The 16447-nt window shown below is 55.7% G+C and overlaps 1 protein-coding gene across 1 annotated transcript in view; it reads right to left on the bottom strand.

Annotated features, from left to right (window-relative positions):
- The window catches only part of FBXO42 (F-box protein 42), a 34714-nt gene extending 21802 nt beyond the window's left edge, over window positions 1-12912 (bottom strand). The window contains exons 1-3 of the mRNA XM_040084713.2: window positions 12551-12912; window positions 10192-10308; window positions 2969-3103 (exon numbers count right to left, since the gene is read on the bottom strand). Coding sequence (XP_039940647.1) covers window positions 2969-3103; window positions 10192-10308; window positions 12551-12803 — 505 coding nt within the window. The 5' untranslated portion in view covers window positions 12804-12912. The remainder of the gene's footprint in view (window positions 1-2968; window positions 3104-10191; window positions 10309-12550) is intronic.
- Window positions 12913-16447: the final 3535 nt, after the last annotated feature.

The following is a 16447-nucleotide window of genomic DNA, read 5'->3' as shown; positions in this document are numbered from 1 at the left end:
CAAGACCTGGCCTTGGGAAAGAGCCAGGGTCTTATTCCAGAGCTCTGGAGTCTGTGGGGCAGGTGTGGGAACTCCTCCACAGCAATTAGCCTGCACACACAATGAGTGATAATCAATCAATGTCAACTCTTTGGGTTTGTTGTTTTTGTTTTTTTTTAATAACCCTCTCCTGGCCTTATTTACCTCACAGGATTTCAAAGCTCCCAGCTTCTGCCCCCTCCAGCCACCCTCCCAGGCAGGCAGTGCCAGCTCCCACGTTCAGGGCACCCAAGGGAAGAGCGGGAGCAGCGTCGGACCCCACCGGGGTGACTCATCCCTTCGGAAAAGCAGGAACCAGAGCGCTCCCCGTTCCTGGCCTCCAGTTTCAGCTGCGATCCCATCTCGCCCATGACAGCATGCAGGAACATCTCCTCGGGGGATCTTCCCGTGGGACCTCACCCCGCCACGCGTTCCCACAGGACCCATTCTCCGGGAGCGCCGTTTGTCAGCAGGGCACGGGGCTGCGGCTGCGCGCAACGCCGGGGTCGGAGCGCGCCGGCTCCCAGCCCTGCCCGCGGCCGGCACGGGGAGAGCTCCCCGAGCAGGAACCCACGGCCTCCGCAGAGCCCAGGATCCCCATCATCCTCCTCCCTCCTGCCCTGAGCTCCCCGAGCAGGAACCCACTGTCTCTGCAGAGCCCAGGATCCCCACCATCCTCCCTGCTCCTGCCCTGAGCTCCCCGAGCAGGAACCCACTGTCTCTGCAGAGCCCAGGATCCCCACCATCCTCCCTGCTCCTGCCCTGAGCTCCCCGAGCAGGAACCCACGGCCTCTGCAGAGCCCAGGATCCCCACCATCCTCCCTGCTCCTGCCCTGAGCTCCCCGAGCAGGAACCCACGGCCTCTGCAGAGCCCAGGATCCCCACCATCCTCCCTGCTCCTGCCCTGAGCTCCCCGAGCAGGAACCCACAGCCTCCGCAGAGCCCAGGATCCCCACCAACCTCCCCCCTCCAGCCCCGAGCACACCGAGCAGGAACCCACGGCCTCTGCAGAGCCCAGGATCCCCACCATCCTCCCTGCTCCAGCCCCGAGCACACCGAGCAGGAACCCACGGCCTCTGCAGAGCCCAGGATCCCCACCATCCTCCCTGCTCCTGCCCTGAGCTCCCCGAGCAGGAACCCACGGCCTCTGCAGAGCCCAGGATCCCCACCAACCTCCCTGCTCCTGCCCCGAGCACACCGAGCAGGAACCCACGGCCTCTGCAGAGCCCAGGATCCCCACCATCCTCCCTGCTCCAGCCCCGAGCACACCAAGCAGGAACCCACGGCCTCTGCAGAGCCCAGGATCCCCACCATCCTCCCCCCTCCAGCCCTGAGCACACCGAGAGCTCCAGCAGGGCAGGACAGATGGCAGGAGCCCGTGTGGAGGGGTTTGTTTTCCCCCTGTTTAAATCCACAGCTCCTTAGTTCTCCCCTGTGGGAGTCACACAGGGGCTGTGTGACACAAAAATCAGAACGTGAAGGGAAGTGTGGGTGGAGATCCAAGCACTGAGCGAGATGTTCACAGCTGACACCAATTCCCAGGTGACACCAGCACTTGGGACTTGTCCCAGTCCCTCTCCGGCTCTCCTGGAGCCCCTCTGGGCACTGGAAGGGGCTCTGAGGTCACCCTGGATCCTTCTGTTCTCCAGGTTAACACTCCCAGCTTTCTCATCTCCTTCTATATCCATCTCCACCTCCATCTCCTTATTCCCTGGATTTCAGAGGACTTCAAGCGCCAGACAAGAAAATACTTTAAACAGTATCTGAGGAGTCCACAATACTTAAGAGCACAGGACAGCAAGGAGTGCTGGTGGATGCTAAGCTTCTTTTCTCCTTCCTCCTGCCAGAACAGCTGCTTTAACACTGATTTCCCAACCGTGCCCCAAGAGCTTCCCCCAATTCTTCTGCTTTCCTCCAAGTTATTTTAGTGGAATCCAGAAATTAAAAGGAAAACCCAAACTGTTGTGGGTGACATTTCCAGCACAAAAAAACCAGTGTGGGAAATAATCTGTGGTGTTTTCCTGCCTGGCTGAGGGTGCCTGGACAGCAGGAATGAACCTGCTTTCCCACGCTCTCCCACCTGCACAGGCTTGTCTGCTCCACTCCCCAAAATACCTGGAGTGGGAGCCACGAAAATGAGCAAAGAAAATCTCAGCTTTGGGACAATGACTCTCACCACGGAATCATGGAATGGGACCTTAAACACACCCAGCGCCACCCCCTGCCATGGGCAGAGACACCTTCCACTACCCCAGGTTGCTCCAGCCTGGCCTTGGACACTGCCAGGGATCCAGGGGCAGCCACAGCTGCTCTGGGCACCCCGTGCCAGGGCCTGCCACCCTCACACGTGGGGAGGGGATGGATGGGATATTCCTTCCCAATATCGCATCTGGCAGTGGGAAGCCATTCCCTGTGTCCTGTCCCTCCAGCCCTTCTCCTCAGTGCCTCTCCAGCCTCTCCAGGAGCCCCTTTGGGCACTGGAAGGGGCTCTGAGATCTCTCTGGAGCCTTCTCTTCTCCAGGCTGAACAACCCGAATTTCTCAGCCTTCTCCAGGCTGAACAACCATTTCATCTTTCTCAGCCTAGTCCAGTGTGGTACATTCCCAACTCAGCCTTCCCCAGACTGAACAATTCCAGCTCTCTCAGCCTTCCCCAGACTGAACAATTCCAGCTCTCTCAGCCTTCCCCAGACTGAACAATCCTGATTTTCTCAGCCTTATCAACGCCAGCTCTGGTGGCTGCAGGGAATGTCCAGTCCCCTGTGTGACAGGAACCAGCTGCTCCCGAGAAAACCCCCGAGGCGGTGCTGAGGACACACTCTGCCACAAACCCGTTATCTCTCTGGGATACAGCCCAAACCGAGCGGGATGCCGCTCAGACACACAGGGAAACAGCGAACCCGAGCCACGGGGAGGAGGGATGAGGCGTGGGGGGAGCTGCCAGCGCTCACCTGAGGCCAGGGGCCGGATCCACTCCTTGCTGTTGAGGTCGAGTCTCCAGAGGTCGTTGAAGGCGGCGTTGCAGCTGCTCTGGGTGCAGCCCCCAAACACGTACATGGACTGGTTGGCGTCGTAGTAACACGCACCTGCAAGAGACCACAGCTGCTGTCACTGCTCTGTGTGTTACAGAGCTGCTGTCACTGCTCCTGTCCCTCACACAGCTGCTGTCACTGCCCTGTGCGTTACAGAGCTGCTGTCACTGCTCCTGTCCCTCATACAGCTGCTGTCACTGCTCCTGTCCCTCACACAGCTGCTGTCACTGCTCCTGTGCGTTACAGAGCTGCTGTCACTGCTCCTGTCCCTCACACAGCTGCTGTCACTGCCCTGTGCGTTACAGAGCTGCTGTCCCTCACACAGCTGCTGTCACTGCTGTCCCTCACACAGCTCCTGTCACTGCCCTGTCCCTCACACAGCTGCTGTCACTGCTCCTGTGCGTTACAGAGCTGCTGTCACTGCTCTGTGTGTTACAGAGCTGCTGTCACTGCCCTGTCCCTCACACAGCTGCTGTCACTGCTCCTGTCCCTCACACAGCTCCTGTCACTGCTGTCCCTCACACAGCTCCTGTCCCTCACACAGCTCCTGTCACTGCTGTCCCTCACACAGCTCCTGTCCCTCACACAGCTCCTGTCACTGCTGTCCCTCACAGAGCTCCTGTCCCTCACACAGCTCCTGTCACTGCCCTGTCACTGCCCTGTCCCTCTCACAGCTCCTGTCCCTCTCACAGCTCCTGTCACTGCTCCTGTCCCTCTCACAGCTCCTGTCACTGCCCTGTCCCTCTCACAGCTCCTGTCCCTCACACTGCTCCTGTCACTGCTCCTGTCCCTCACACTGCTCCTGTCACTGCTCCTGTCCCTCTCACTGCTCCTGTCACTGCTCCTGTCCCTCACACAGCTCCTGTCCCTCTCACAGCTCCTGTCACTGCCCTGTCCCTCTCACAGCTCCTGTCACTGCCCTGTCCCTCTCACAGCTCCTGTCCCTCTCACTGCTCCTGTCCCTCACACAGCTCCTGTCCCTCTCACAGCTCCTGTCACTGCTCCTGTCCCTCTCACAGCTCCTGTCACTGCTCCTGTCCCTCTCACAGCTCCTGTCACTGCCCTGTCCCTCTCACAGCTCCTGTCCCTCTCACAGCTCCTGTCCCTCACACAGCTCCTGTCCCTCTCACTGCTCCTGTCCCTCTCACTGCTCCTGTCACTGCTCCTGTCCCTCTCACTGCTCCTGTCACTGCTCCTGTCCCTCACACAGCTCCTGTCCCTCTCACTGCTCCTGTCACTGCCCTGTCCCTCTCACTGCTCCTGTCACTGCCCTGTCCCTCTCACAGCTCCTGTCCCTCTCACTGCTCCTGTCACTGCTCCTGTCCCTCTCACAGCTCCTGTCACTGCCCTGTCCCTCTCACTGCTCCTGTCACTGCCCTGTCCCTCTCACAGCTCCTGTCACAGCTCCTGTCACTGCTCCTGTCCCTCACACTCAGATCAGATCAGTTCCTCCCTGGAGAAAAGCTGCCAGGCTGCCCCAGCTCTCCAGAACCGCAGGGTGTCCCTGAGCAGGGTGAAGCTCCAGCAAGAACCTTCCCAAGAGGATTATGCCCTCAGGCAGAGCTGCTCCTCAACGTGCAGAGAAAACTGCCTTAGAAGCCTGTAATTAATTAGCTTAGCTGTGATTAAGGCACCCGGCTCACTGACCTTCCCTGAGCCGGTTCGCAGAGCTCACAGACCCCGCTCTGCGCGCCCAGGGCTGGGGCTTTGTTCTCTTTTCAGGATTTCACCTCATTTAAAAAGCCCCACTAAAACACAGGATCATCCACAGGAATTCCTACTGCTCCCTGTGGGAATGGACGGAGCAGCGAGATGGGGAACAGGAAGGGAACATCACATTTGACAACCCTTCAAAATACCCAGGGAAATCAAGAGCTTTTGGCCCCAAAACAAGCTCTGCAGCAAAACAAAATCCATGGAAGTGTCTGCCTTTGGCAAGGGGTGTCTGCAGCACCCAGGTACATCTGGCAAAAGGGAACTGAAAGATGGAGCAGGGAGCGCTTGCTCAGCTTGTCTGCCTTGGAGAATTCTGCGCAGAATTCTGGGTTTCCTGTAAAATTCCACGTGGAATAACCCCACAGCAAAATCATTGAGATTGTGCTTTCCTAGTTTGTTTTTTTTTTTATCTTGAAGATAAGGAAGGCAGAGCAGCTTGAGGAAAAAAAAAAAAAATAAAAATAGGGGAAACCAGGAAAAAGCAGGCACAATGAAAACTGCAGTTTATTCCAACCTGTAGGAATTCCACAGTGGGATTGTTGGGGCTGTTCTGTGCAGGAGCTGGATTTTGATGATCCTTGTGGATCCAGCTCAGGATATTCTGTGATTCCATGATATGTTTATATATAGTTTATATCAGGTGTAGAATAAATCAGGGGGAAATTGTGCACATTCCTGATGGCTTTAGGGGATTTTTTGTGTGGAAAACACTGAATGGATTTAGTTGGGCTTTTGTGTCCCAGCAAAATTCAGTGACCCCCAGAGTTCCAGCACTGCAGAAGTGGCTTATCTTTGGAAATGAATCAATAATTCTGGTATTTGAAGACACTGATGCTCAGAGAGAGCAGAGGCAGCTGGCTCTGACCACACTGACTCCCCTGTCCCGAGTAATGAATCACTGGAGATTTCCACACGGAGCAGACGATAACCAAAGCAGAGATGACTGGGAAGGGAAAACCAAACGGAAGGCACATTCCCTTCACCACAATCGAAGAACACTGACTTCTGCAACGCAGAGAACATGAAATACATTAACCCTTCCAAGTCCAAGGGTTGTATTTCCCACTGCAAAGACGGGAAGGAGCCGGCTGGGCTGTAAATCCCATTGCCATGGTCCTTGGGTTGGAGGGTGACAGCCCTAAGTGTTGGCCTTGGGCACTGCCAGGGATCCAGGGGCAGCCACAGCTGCTCTGGGCACCCTGTGCCAGGGCCCCAGCACCCATCCCTAGGATGGGGAACAATTCCTTCCTAATATCCCATCTGACCCTGCCCTCTGGCAGTGGGGACCCATTCCCTGTGTCCTGTCCCTCCATCCCTTGTCTCCAGTCCCTCTCCAGCTCTCCTGGAGCACTGGGAGGGGCTCTGAGCTCTCTCTGCCTTCTCCTCTCCAGGTGAACGCCCCCAGCTTTCCCATCTCCCGCTATCTCCATCTCCACCTCTATCTCCTCACCCCCTAAAATGCCATTGTCCTGCTCCCTGCAGTGCAGGGCCCGGTGCAGCCAAAAATCCGGGGATATTGAGCAAGGCTGGGTGCTGGGAGGAGCTGCAGCTCTGCTCCAGGAGCAGCCCATCCTGTAAAACAAACATTCCAGCTCTCACCGCTCCCAACGGTTTGTCAAACCCACAAATTGCTGTAATTACTCATCCCGGTGGTGCCACCAACCCCAAAGTTCCTTGGAAACAAAAACAATTAAAAAAAAAAAACAACACCAAAAAAATTAGTCACTCCTCCAGCAAAGGATCGATATCCCTGGCACAAAGGTCGGCATTCCTTTGCTGCTTTTCCGTTTCTGCATTCCTGAGCCTCCTGACATTTTCCGACTGCGGGCAGTGATTTCACCCCGTGACTCACTGCCCTGCTATGACCTCGCAGGTTCATACATAAAACAACTCGGTGACTCCTGCGAACATCACTCAAAAAACCCCAAATATGGAAGATTTCTGCCCCTAAGCACCCAGCATTACTGATATTTCATGTCCTGCAGTTCTGCAGCTTCAGGCAAATCCTCTGGAAAAGCGACAGCTCGTCCCAAGTTTGCTCTCAGCTGTCCCCACGGCAGCACCTTCCATTCATTACTCCTTATCAAGCACTTTTGCCATTCCTCCCTTCAGGACTGAGAGCAGACAGGCTGACCTCCAACTGCTAAGAATTCCTCTCCTTGTCCATTTGTGCTCCCTGTGAGCACTTCTGGGATAGTTCTAATAATTCGTGGAAGAGAGAGCGAGCCCCAGGCAGAGCTTTGATGGCAGCACTGACTCGTGCCTGGGCGGTGACGTCTTCCCACAAAACCTGGCAAATCACTCATCCTTCCAAAAGGGCTTTGTGAGTCCTCCCTGCATCCCTCCCCACTGCCCAAACCTCCTGTTCCCTGCACCTCAGCTCACCGTCATCCCTTGGGATTTTAGGTGATAGTTCAGAGATTCAGTTTGACTTTCCGGAATTGATGATTTGTAGCTTCACTTTAACGCTGGAATCTCGCCCGCAGGCACGCAACGCTGCTGCGGGGAAAGCAGAGGCTGCAGATCTGGGCAGCTGCTCACAAACCAATCCGTTTAAGTCAGCAAACAAGTTAATCCAGATTAGCTTTGTGCCCACAAAGTGCATTAATAACGCTGCCGCGGCCACAGGGGCCGGGCAGAGCCGGGGCACTGTCACCGAGCGAGGCTAATGCGGATTACACGCTCTGAGGGCAGCGGATTTAGGGAGACAACTCACTCTGGAGCCAGGAAGCCCGTGGCAGGCAGCAGGGTAAAGGAAAGAGCACGCAGTGCTCTTTGGGGCGACTCTGAGCCTTTTCCAGGGAATTTCTAGCTGGCCTGAGCACTCAGCAGTCGCAAAAACGCTGCTAAAATTGAAGGGAAATACGTGCAAATGTGAAGTCATTAATAAGCACTTCACTAACGTTGCTAAAAATGAGCTGTGAACTGTGAAGCCTTTTCATCCTCCAGGAAGACGAGGATATCTCGGCAGAGCACAATGACTTCACCAGGGCTCCCTGCAGCGTCTCCCGGACTTGTCTTGGCAGGAGGCAGCACAGCGGCTGCCTCATAAATTATTGCTTGGGAAGATGAAAATGTGATGCCTGCTGCTCTTGGAATGGCAGGGCTTGCACCGTGTTTATCTTCCCTTAGAAAAATGTGATTTGCTTCCTGGAAGAGCCCAGAGGGCTCAGACCCCGTGCTGGAATCACAGGATGAAATTTTTGTTGTGTTTTTTTTTTTTTTTTTTGTTGGAGCTGAGGCAGCTCAATGCTACTGCACTCCAAAGAACAGGGATTATTTCAATATCTTTCCCTCAAAGGCAGTGTTTAGGTATCTTTTCCCTTTCTGTTCTCTTCCAGAAATCTCGGAAGCAGGGGAAGAATTCACCCAAACACCGAGCGCTGCTGTTGACTGAATCACTCCCTTCTGTCAGCAAATCCACCTGCAGCTCTGCTCCATTTGAATGCAGCACATTGGAGAATTCCCAATTTTCCTCACGGATGTAGAGGACCAGTGTGAGCAGCTGGTGCACATCTGAGTGTTGCACTTCCCAAAACTTACTGGCTTTGATGGGAATGACTCCAGTCCAGGGGTTGCTGAGGAGGATGCAAAGCTCAGGCCCAAATCCTGGGGACAGCTCTGGGTCCCTCAGGACAAGAAGGACACGGAGGGGCTGGAGCGTGTCCAGAGATGGGAACGGAGCTGGGAAGGGGCTGGGGCACCAGGAGGGGCTGAGGGAGCTGGAAAGGGGCTGAGCCTGGAAAAAAGGAGGCTCAGGGGAACTTGTGGCTCTGCACAACTCCTGACAGGAGGGGACAGCCGGGGGGGTTGGGCTCTGCTCCCAGGGAACAGGGACAGGACAAGGGGAAATGGCCCCAAGCTGTGCCAGGGGACATTTAGGTTGGATATTGTGGAAAACCCTTCATGGAATGGGTGGTCAGGCACTGGCACAGGCTGCCCAGGGCAGTGCAGGAGTCGCCATCCCTGGAGGTGTCCCTGGATGTGGCACTTGGGGACACGTTTAGGTCAAGGCTCCATGATCTGGGAGAATTTTCCAACCTGGGGAGCTGCAGAAAGATCCCTGCACATCCAGAGAGCCACAATCCCACCCCACTTCCACTCCATCGAAATCTCCTAGGATCAATGAGCCCACCAAGACCAGCAGCTCCCAAATCCCTGCTCTTGTGCCAAGTGCTGGCCCAGCCATGGGTTTGAACACTGGTGGCGATGGGCACATGTGGCACTGCCAGCCCCCGAGGGAAGCAGCTCCCACTGGCATTCCAGGGGATGGCACTGCCAGCTCCCAAAGGAAGCAGCTCCCACTGGCATTCCAGGGGATGGCACTGCCAGCCCCTAAAGGAGGCAGCTCCCACTGGCATTCCAGGGGATGGCACTGCCAGCTCCCAAAGGAAGCAGCTCCCACTGGCATTCCAGGGGATGGCACTGCCAGCCCCTAAAGGAGGCAGCTCCCGTTGGCATTCCAGGGGATGGCACTGCCAGCCCCCAAAGGAAGCAGCTCCCACTGGCATTCCAGGGGATGGCACTGCCAGCCCCCAATGGAGGCAGCTCCCACTGGCATTCCAGGGGATGGCACTGCCAGCCCCCAAAGGAAGCAGCTCCCACTGGCATTCCATGGGATGGCACTGCCAGCTCCCAAAGGAGGCAGCTCCCACTGGCATTCCATGGGATGGCACTGCCAGCTCCCAAAGCAGGCAGCTCCCGTTGGCATTCCAGGGGATGGCACTGCCAGCCCCTAAAGGAAGCAGCTCCCGTTGGCATTCCAGGGGATGGCACTGCCAGCCCCCAAAGGAAGCAGCTCCCACTGGCATTCCAGGGGATGGCACTGCCAGCCCCTAAAGGAGGCAGCTCCCGTTGGCATTCCATGGGATGGCACTGCCAGCCCCCAAAGCAGGCAGCTCCCAGTGGCATTCCAGGGGATGGCACTGCCAGCCCCCAAAGCAGCCAGCTCCCACTGGCATTCCAGGGGATGGCACTGCCAGCCCCCAAAGGAAGCAGCTCCCACTGGCATTCCAGGGGATGGCACTGCCAGCTCCCAAAGCAGGCAGCTCCCACTGGCATTCCAGGGGATGGCACTGCCAGCCCCTAAAGGAGGCAGCTCCCACTGGCATTCCAGGGGATGGCACTGCCAGCCCCTAAAGGAGGCAGCTCCCACTGGCATTCCAGGGGATGGCACTGCCAGCTCCCAAAGCAGGCAGCTCCCGTTGGCATTCCATGGGATGGCATTGCCAGCCCCTGAGGGAAGCAGCTCCCACTGGCATTCCAGGGGATGGCACTGCCAGCCCCCAAAGCAGGCAGCTCCCACTGGCATTCCAGGGGATGGCACTGCCAGCTCCCAAAGGAGGCAGCTCCCACTGGCATTCCATGGGATGGCACTGCCAGCCCCCAAAGCAGGCAGCTCCCAGTGGCATTCCGGGGATACTCACTGTGTGAGAAGCGCTGGGTGATGGGGGTGCCAGGGTAGGGGTAAGTGCGGCTCTCCCACTGGATGTTTCCTTCCTGCACTGCCTTGATAAAGCCGTGGTAGCACTGATGGGCCACACCTGGGGAGAGAACAACACCGTCAGCAAAGGCAGGAACAAACGGCCTGCATGGTGACAGCAGCTCCAAAGCCCCTGTGTTTGGGCTGGGAACACGCTGCGAATGCGGGGGATTAAAGAGAATAAAGGGAACTCTGCAAATGTGGAAATCAGCAGTATGCACTGGCCCGGCTCACGACATCCCCGGCAGCTCTGGCTTGGGAAGCAGAGCCTTTGGGAAAGGAAGGAAGCACTGGGATGCTTTGGAGAGCTTGTGCTCAGCCCTCTCTGCTGTACTCTTGTTCCCTCATCACACCCTGAGGAGGAGCTTCCCTTCCCTCAGGGAACCTCAGTGCAATAATCAATTTTTAAGAGTGTGAACACAGCTACTGGCCAGGGATCTGAAAAAAGTCGGAGAGGAGATACCAATGATAAAAATCAGCAGGGATGCTCCAAGGCTGCCACTAACTCTGTATGAGGGTGCTGCGAGGGGCCAAAGGCCGCCCCCTGAGGAGACAAAAGGGTCTGAAGAAGGCTTCTGGCAGCAGTAGGTCAGCAGACACTCGGTGGCACCTGCACTGAGGATGCCACAACCTGCCAAGAGGTTTTTCCCTTAGCCCTATGTCAGGAACTTCCCCAGCAAGAAATCCCACTCCGGGATATAAAGCAGGAAGGGTTTTGTTAAATAAAAATATAAAGCCTGGGTTCCTCGAGGAGCTGATCCCTGAGAGTCACACGGGAAAGGGAATGTGAGCTCCAGCGCTGTGCAGCAGATGTATCCTGGCAAACAGGAAAAATTAACCAGGAGAACATGAAGCAATTGTTTACCTCGAGTGACCTCTCTGGGCACAGCTTGCAGGTGGTGGTTCCTGACCCTTTTTTGGCTGGAATTGTCCCAGAAGGGCCCATCTGCCCAGCACCACTCGTTCCCTGAGAGGTGACACAGCCCAAAGCCACGCCGTGCCTCGGGCTGCTCATCTCTCAGCTCCAGGGATGTTGCCCACGTCCCTCTGGGGTGAATCCCAGCTGCATCCCTTGCAGGCCACTCCAGGAAACTGCCAAGGAGCCACTCAGGGCTGCAGCACCTGGAAAAGGCCCTTCCCCAGGGCTGGGGGCAGCTGCTGCCCCAAAATGATGCACAAAAGGAGGAATTTTGGGCCATGGTCCCTGCTGGGGTAGCTGTGTTATTTTAACCCCCAGCCTGTTCAGCTCTGGGTAGAGTGGGAAATGCCTGGAATGTGAGCAACGCTTTCAGGTGAGGAGAAATCCATAACTGAGCCATCACCCCACAAACTGCCAAGGGCATTCCTCACTCGACACCCACTCCTGTTTTCCAGGAGGAACACATTCCCCTCGTGCAGCAACGTGTCCCATTTCCTAGGATTTAACTGCTCTCCTCTGAAACTCCTCATTTTTTAAAAGAAGCTCGTGATTAAAGTGTGCGCCCAACAGAATCGTACCAGAAATCACCGAGCGTATTAAAATAAAATGAAGCAGAAGGTTCTGCTTGCATCCTTGTGCAAATTTCCCCTCCTCATTTGCTGTATCATACTTCTGCAGAGTTAAAACACCCCCGTGAGGCTCTGGAATGAATGCTGTGCTGAGGCAAAGGAAGGATCTGTGTCTCTGCACTACTCTTCCAGGAAGCTGGGATATGCACATCCCCACTCATGCAGATTTGATATTCACGGATCTCCAGCAGAGCTCTACGAAGCAGAGCCGGGGTTGTTCCCAGCAGAAAGCAGCAGCTTTGGGAATGTTAATTACTGAGCAAGACGCAAATGAAGCATGATTAAAGCCGCATCAGCCATGGGACACTGGCGGGGGCTCTGGGGAGGAGGCTGCAATCCGAGGTGCAGCACTGGGAGCATCCACCGGCAGCAAAGGAGATGTGCTTTGGCTTCGCCTTGGTTTCAGTTTGGGCTGGAAGGGACCTCAAAGCTCATCCAGCTCCACCCCCTGCATAGGATGGGGACATCTCCCACTATCCCAGGTCACTCCAAACCCTGTCCAGTCTGGCCTTGGACACTGCCAGGATCGGAATTCATGGCCCCTCTGGGTTTTCTACCCTGAGAGAAGCTGAGGGGTACGATTCTGCACAGCTACATGCCTGCTTTGAGCAAAGCCAGTGACCCCACGGCTGTTAGGATTTCTCTGGGATTTCACAGAAGTCAGATTTCAGAGCTTGAGGGGACAAGAGGCAAAGGTAAAAGAGAGCTGGGTTCCAAATCCCACAATTAAAGAAACGCACTGCCATCACTTGTACCTTTGATCAGTCGATACCACTGTTTGCAGACAAGGGCGGCAGTTTTGTGCTCCTGGTAGGGAGAGAGGAAGGACAGGATGTATTCCAAAACCTCTTCTGGCAGCTCCAGCATCGATCTGGAGCTGGGCCTGGGCTCCTCCACCTCCAGCTCGGCGTGGGACTCATCCTCCTGCTCCATCGTCCCTTCCACCACGGCGTCCTCTGGATCCACGGCCATGAACCCATCATCGTCACTGTCTGAGGAGCTGGCCATGGCATCCCACGTCACAGCTGGGAAAAGGGACAGTGGGGAGGTCACAGGGAGGATCAGGAGCACCAGAAATGCACTGAGACGTGTGTGTCACACGAGAGGGCTCTGGCACAGCAATCACCCAGTGCAGGACGTGGGTTTTGCAGTTTTGCAGCAGCTGAGGGCGGTTTAGGAGCAGCTTTTCCTGGGTCACTCCATCTCTCCCCGCTGTTGCCTGCAGTGGGAAGCAGAGAGCCAAAGCCCTGGAGCTGTTGCTCCCTCGCTGGGCACTGCCCTGCCCTGCACCCTGAGGCCCAGCTGGGATGGGGAAAGGATCCCTGTGGAATCTCACCCGAGGTGAGACAGGATCACAGTGGGAATTTACAGTCCCTCCACCCTGTGGAACCTGTCCTGCCCCAAACAACTCCTTGTGGGGGAAAAATTCCCTGCCTCATTTTCACCCCGCTTTTCCTTTTATTTGTGAAATATCTGCACACAGCCCAGGCTGGCAGTAGGTGGGGAAAGCAAATCCCCTGGGATTTACTGCTGCTGCAAGGCTGGGATATCAGAGGTTGTATCTCCAGCTATTGCCAACATCCCAAACGTAAGGTGACACCTCGATGACAGGAACGTATCATGAAATAAATCCACCGTAATGAGTGGCTGAGTCCAATCTGGGCAGCTGGCACTGTGAGAGGTTAAATCCATGCCTGTCACTGCAAGACAAACCCCTGGCTCCAGTTCCTGGGAAGCAGCCAGCCTGGCTTGAGGAGAGCAGCAGCGTTTTTCCCTCCCAAGGTGGCTGAGTAGAGACCCAGGGGGGCAGCTGCTCCCCGAGTGCTCCTGGATCAAAAGCCCAAACCACAGTAACAGCTGCCGGGCATGACACGGGGCTTTCTTTTCCTGAAATCCCATTTTTATCCTTTCCTAGCATGAGGAAAGGACCCAAACAGGGTGAGCTCAGCCTGAGTTCTTCCCAAATCCACAAGGCAGAGGCTGTGCAGCCGTCCCCCAGTCCTGAACTGACCAGGATTACTGGAGGCAGATCCACGCAGTCCATAGGATAAATCCAATCTGTAGCAAGCCAGGAAGCAAACCAGCTCCTCAAGGGGGAAGAAGACACACTTTTCCCTAATGTCCTCCAATATAAGAATATTTTTATTTTTCCCAAACCCTAACTATCCCAGAAAATATAGCTGGAAGGAATTTAAGTTCTTGATGTCATATTTTAATGTGGGTTTCTTAGCAGGATAAATATCCTGATACGGAAATATCCTGACACAGAAATAGCCTGATAAAGAAATCCTGTTAAACCACATCAGCTTGGGACATCGACCTGATTTATAAACGTGGTTTATTTATCAGGAATAACCTGAGCTGTTGTTACTAATCCAAGGTTCTCCCATGCCGTGGGAATGGCAGGCAGTGGAGACACAGAGCGGGAAAACTTTCCATGGCAACCAGTTCACATCCAGGAAAATGACAGGCGACAGCATCAGCCCCCACTGCTGTCAGGTTCCCTGATGAAGCAGCTTTGGAAAATCCACAGGGCTGTCAATCTTTGGGAGGAACCACGGCAGAACCCAGCTCCCGTCCCAGCAGATGCGCCGCAGGTTTCCCGTGTCAGAAATCCCTGCTGGAGTCAGTGTTGTGACAGGGGAGGCTGGAACCCAAATGCTGTGACGGGCGCTGCTGCTGCTGCCAGGACCCCGCCTTACGCAGCAGAACAGACACCAGCTCCCAGGGGCTGAGGGATGGAAAGTGGGGGGGACAGAGGAAAAGTGGAGCTGTGCTAAAAAACAATGAAAGAGTGGAGGGTTGGGTCTTTTCCAAGGAAAGGCGTCCATGGCTGGGAAGTGCCTGTGACAGTTTCCACCCTGACACAGCATGGAGCCAACGCTGCTGCTGGTCCTGCTGGGATGGGGCTGGGCTCAGCTCAGGACAGGGCTGGGCTCAGCTCAGGACAGGGCTGGGCTCAGCTCAGGATGGGGCTGGGCTCCAGTCTGGCATGGGGCTAGGCTCAGCTCAGGATGGGGTTGGGCTCCAGTCTGGCATGGGGCTGGGCTCAGCTCAGGATGGGGTTGGGCTTAGCTCAGGATGGGGCTGGGCTCAGCTCAGGATGGGGCTGGGCTCAGCTCAGGACAGGGCTGGGCTCAGCTCAGGATGGGGCTGGGCCCAGCTCATGATGGCGCTGGGCTCCAGTCTGGCATGGGGCTGGGCTCAGCTCATGATGGCGCTGGGCTCCAGTCTGGCATGGGGCTAGGCTCAGCTCAGGATGGGGTTGGGCTCCAGTCTGGCATGGGGCTGGGCTCAGCTCAGGACAGGGCTGGGCTCAGCTCAGGATGGGGCTGGGCCCAGCTCATGATGGAACTGGGCTCAGCTCATGATGGCGCTGGGCTCAGCTCAGGATGGGGCTGGGCTCAGCTCAGGACGGGGTTGGGCTCCAGTCTGGCATGGGGCTAGTCTCAGCTCAGGATGGGGCTAGGCTCAGCTCAGGACAGGGCTAGGCTCAGCTCAGGATGGGACTGGGCTCCAGTCTGGCATGGGGCTGGGCTCAGCTCAGGATGGAACAGAACCAACCCCGAGCAGCAGGGTTTGACTCTGGCCCAGGGACAGCGGGACCCTACGGATGGCGATGGGCTGGGGGCTGTCAAGAGCCTGTGTGATCCCAACAACTTTTATTTGTCCTTTATTTGTGCTCTAAATAATGTCCAAATCCTGCTGGAGGGAGTCACGGGAAGTGCAGGAATGCACACCCACTAGAAAGAGGTGTTTTCCAGCTAGTAAATCCCAGCTTGGATCCTCTGGAGCAGGCTCGTGAATAACCCGACACGGCAGTTTAATTCCAGGCACAAAACAACAAAAATCATCTTTAAGGCCTATTTTAAAACAGCGACAGGAGCCTCAAATAGCATATCTGAGGATGGAGAAGCTCCACTGCGTTTTGTCTACTCTTCTCAAGCCACTTGATAGTATTATAAATATTCCAAAGCACCTCCTTTGGTGAGTCCTTGTTTCCTAAACGCTTGAGCATAAGGAAGAACCATCCTCAGAGTTTTCACACCCACGCCGTGTTCTTTTTCAGAAGGAAAACAAGGGCAGCCATAAGCTCAGCTCCCAAAAGGCAGCTCGCTGTCAAAATAACCCTCCAAGCTTGACCTGCCACAGATGTGGGTTTTGTTTGGATCGGCGGGCTGGGAATAACCACCCCTGGAATGCAGAGCAAAGCCCTGTCCGAAAACCCTGCTCCACACAGAAAAAGGAAGAACCCAGGCAGCTGGCAAGAAAGAGCTAAAGCATCCCAGCAGCTCCTGCCTGGTGCCAGTTATTCAGCAGATCCACGGGGGAAAATTCCACCCCTGAGGTTTTACTGGTTATTCCAGAAGACCTGAGCGTTCCTGCACTTTGGGGTGATGCAAGCGGTGCCTTCTCCCTCATCCTGCCTCTCCAGGTGCTCTCTGCTTGCACCATGCTGGGCTCCACCTTGTACCTGGGCTAAAATGAATCTCTGGGCACCCAAAAAGCTGCAACCAAGAGATTTAAGCAGTTGTGTCTCATCCCAAAGTAGCTGCAATCCAATTAACTCCGGGATTGGATCGATCCCTGGAAACACCAACACAACCCCCAAACATTCCATGATAATCTGCACCCCGGAGCCCTCCTGGAAC

The sequence above is a fragment of the Hirundo rustica genome, chromosome 22, assembly GCF_015227805.2.
Source record: "Hirundo rustica isolate bHirRus1 chromosome 22, bHirRus1.pri.v3, whole genome shotgun sequence".
Classification (NCBI taxonomy): domain Eukaryota; kingdom Metazoa; phylum Chordata; class Aves; order Passeriformes; family Hirundinidae; genus Hirundo; species Hirundo rustica.
Note: the sequence above shows the minus strand (reverse complement) of the source record. Positions and strands in the feature narration are given on the sequence as shown.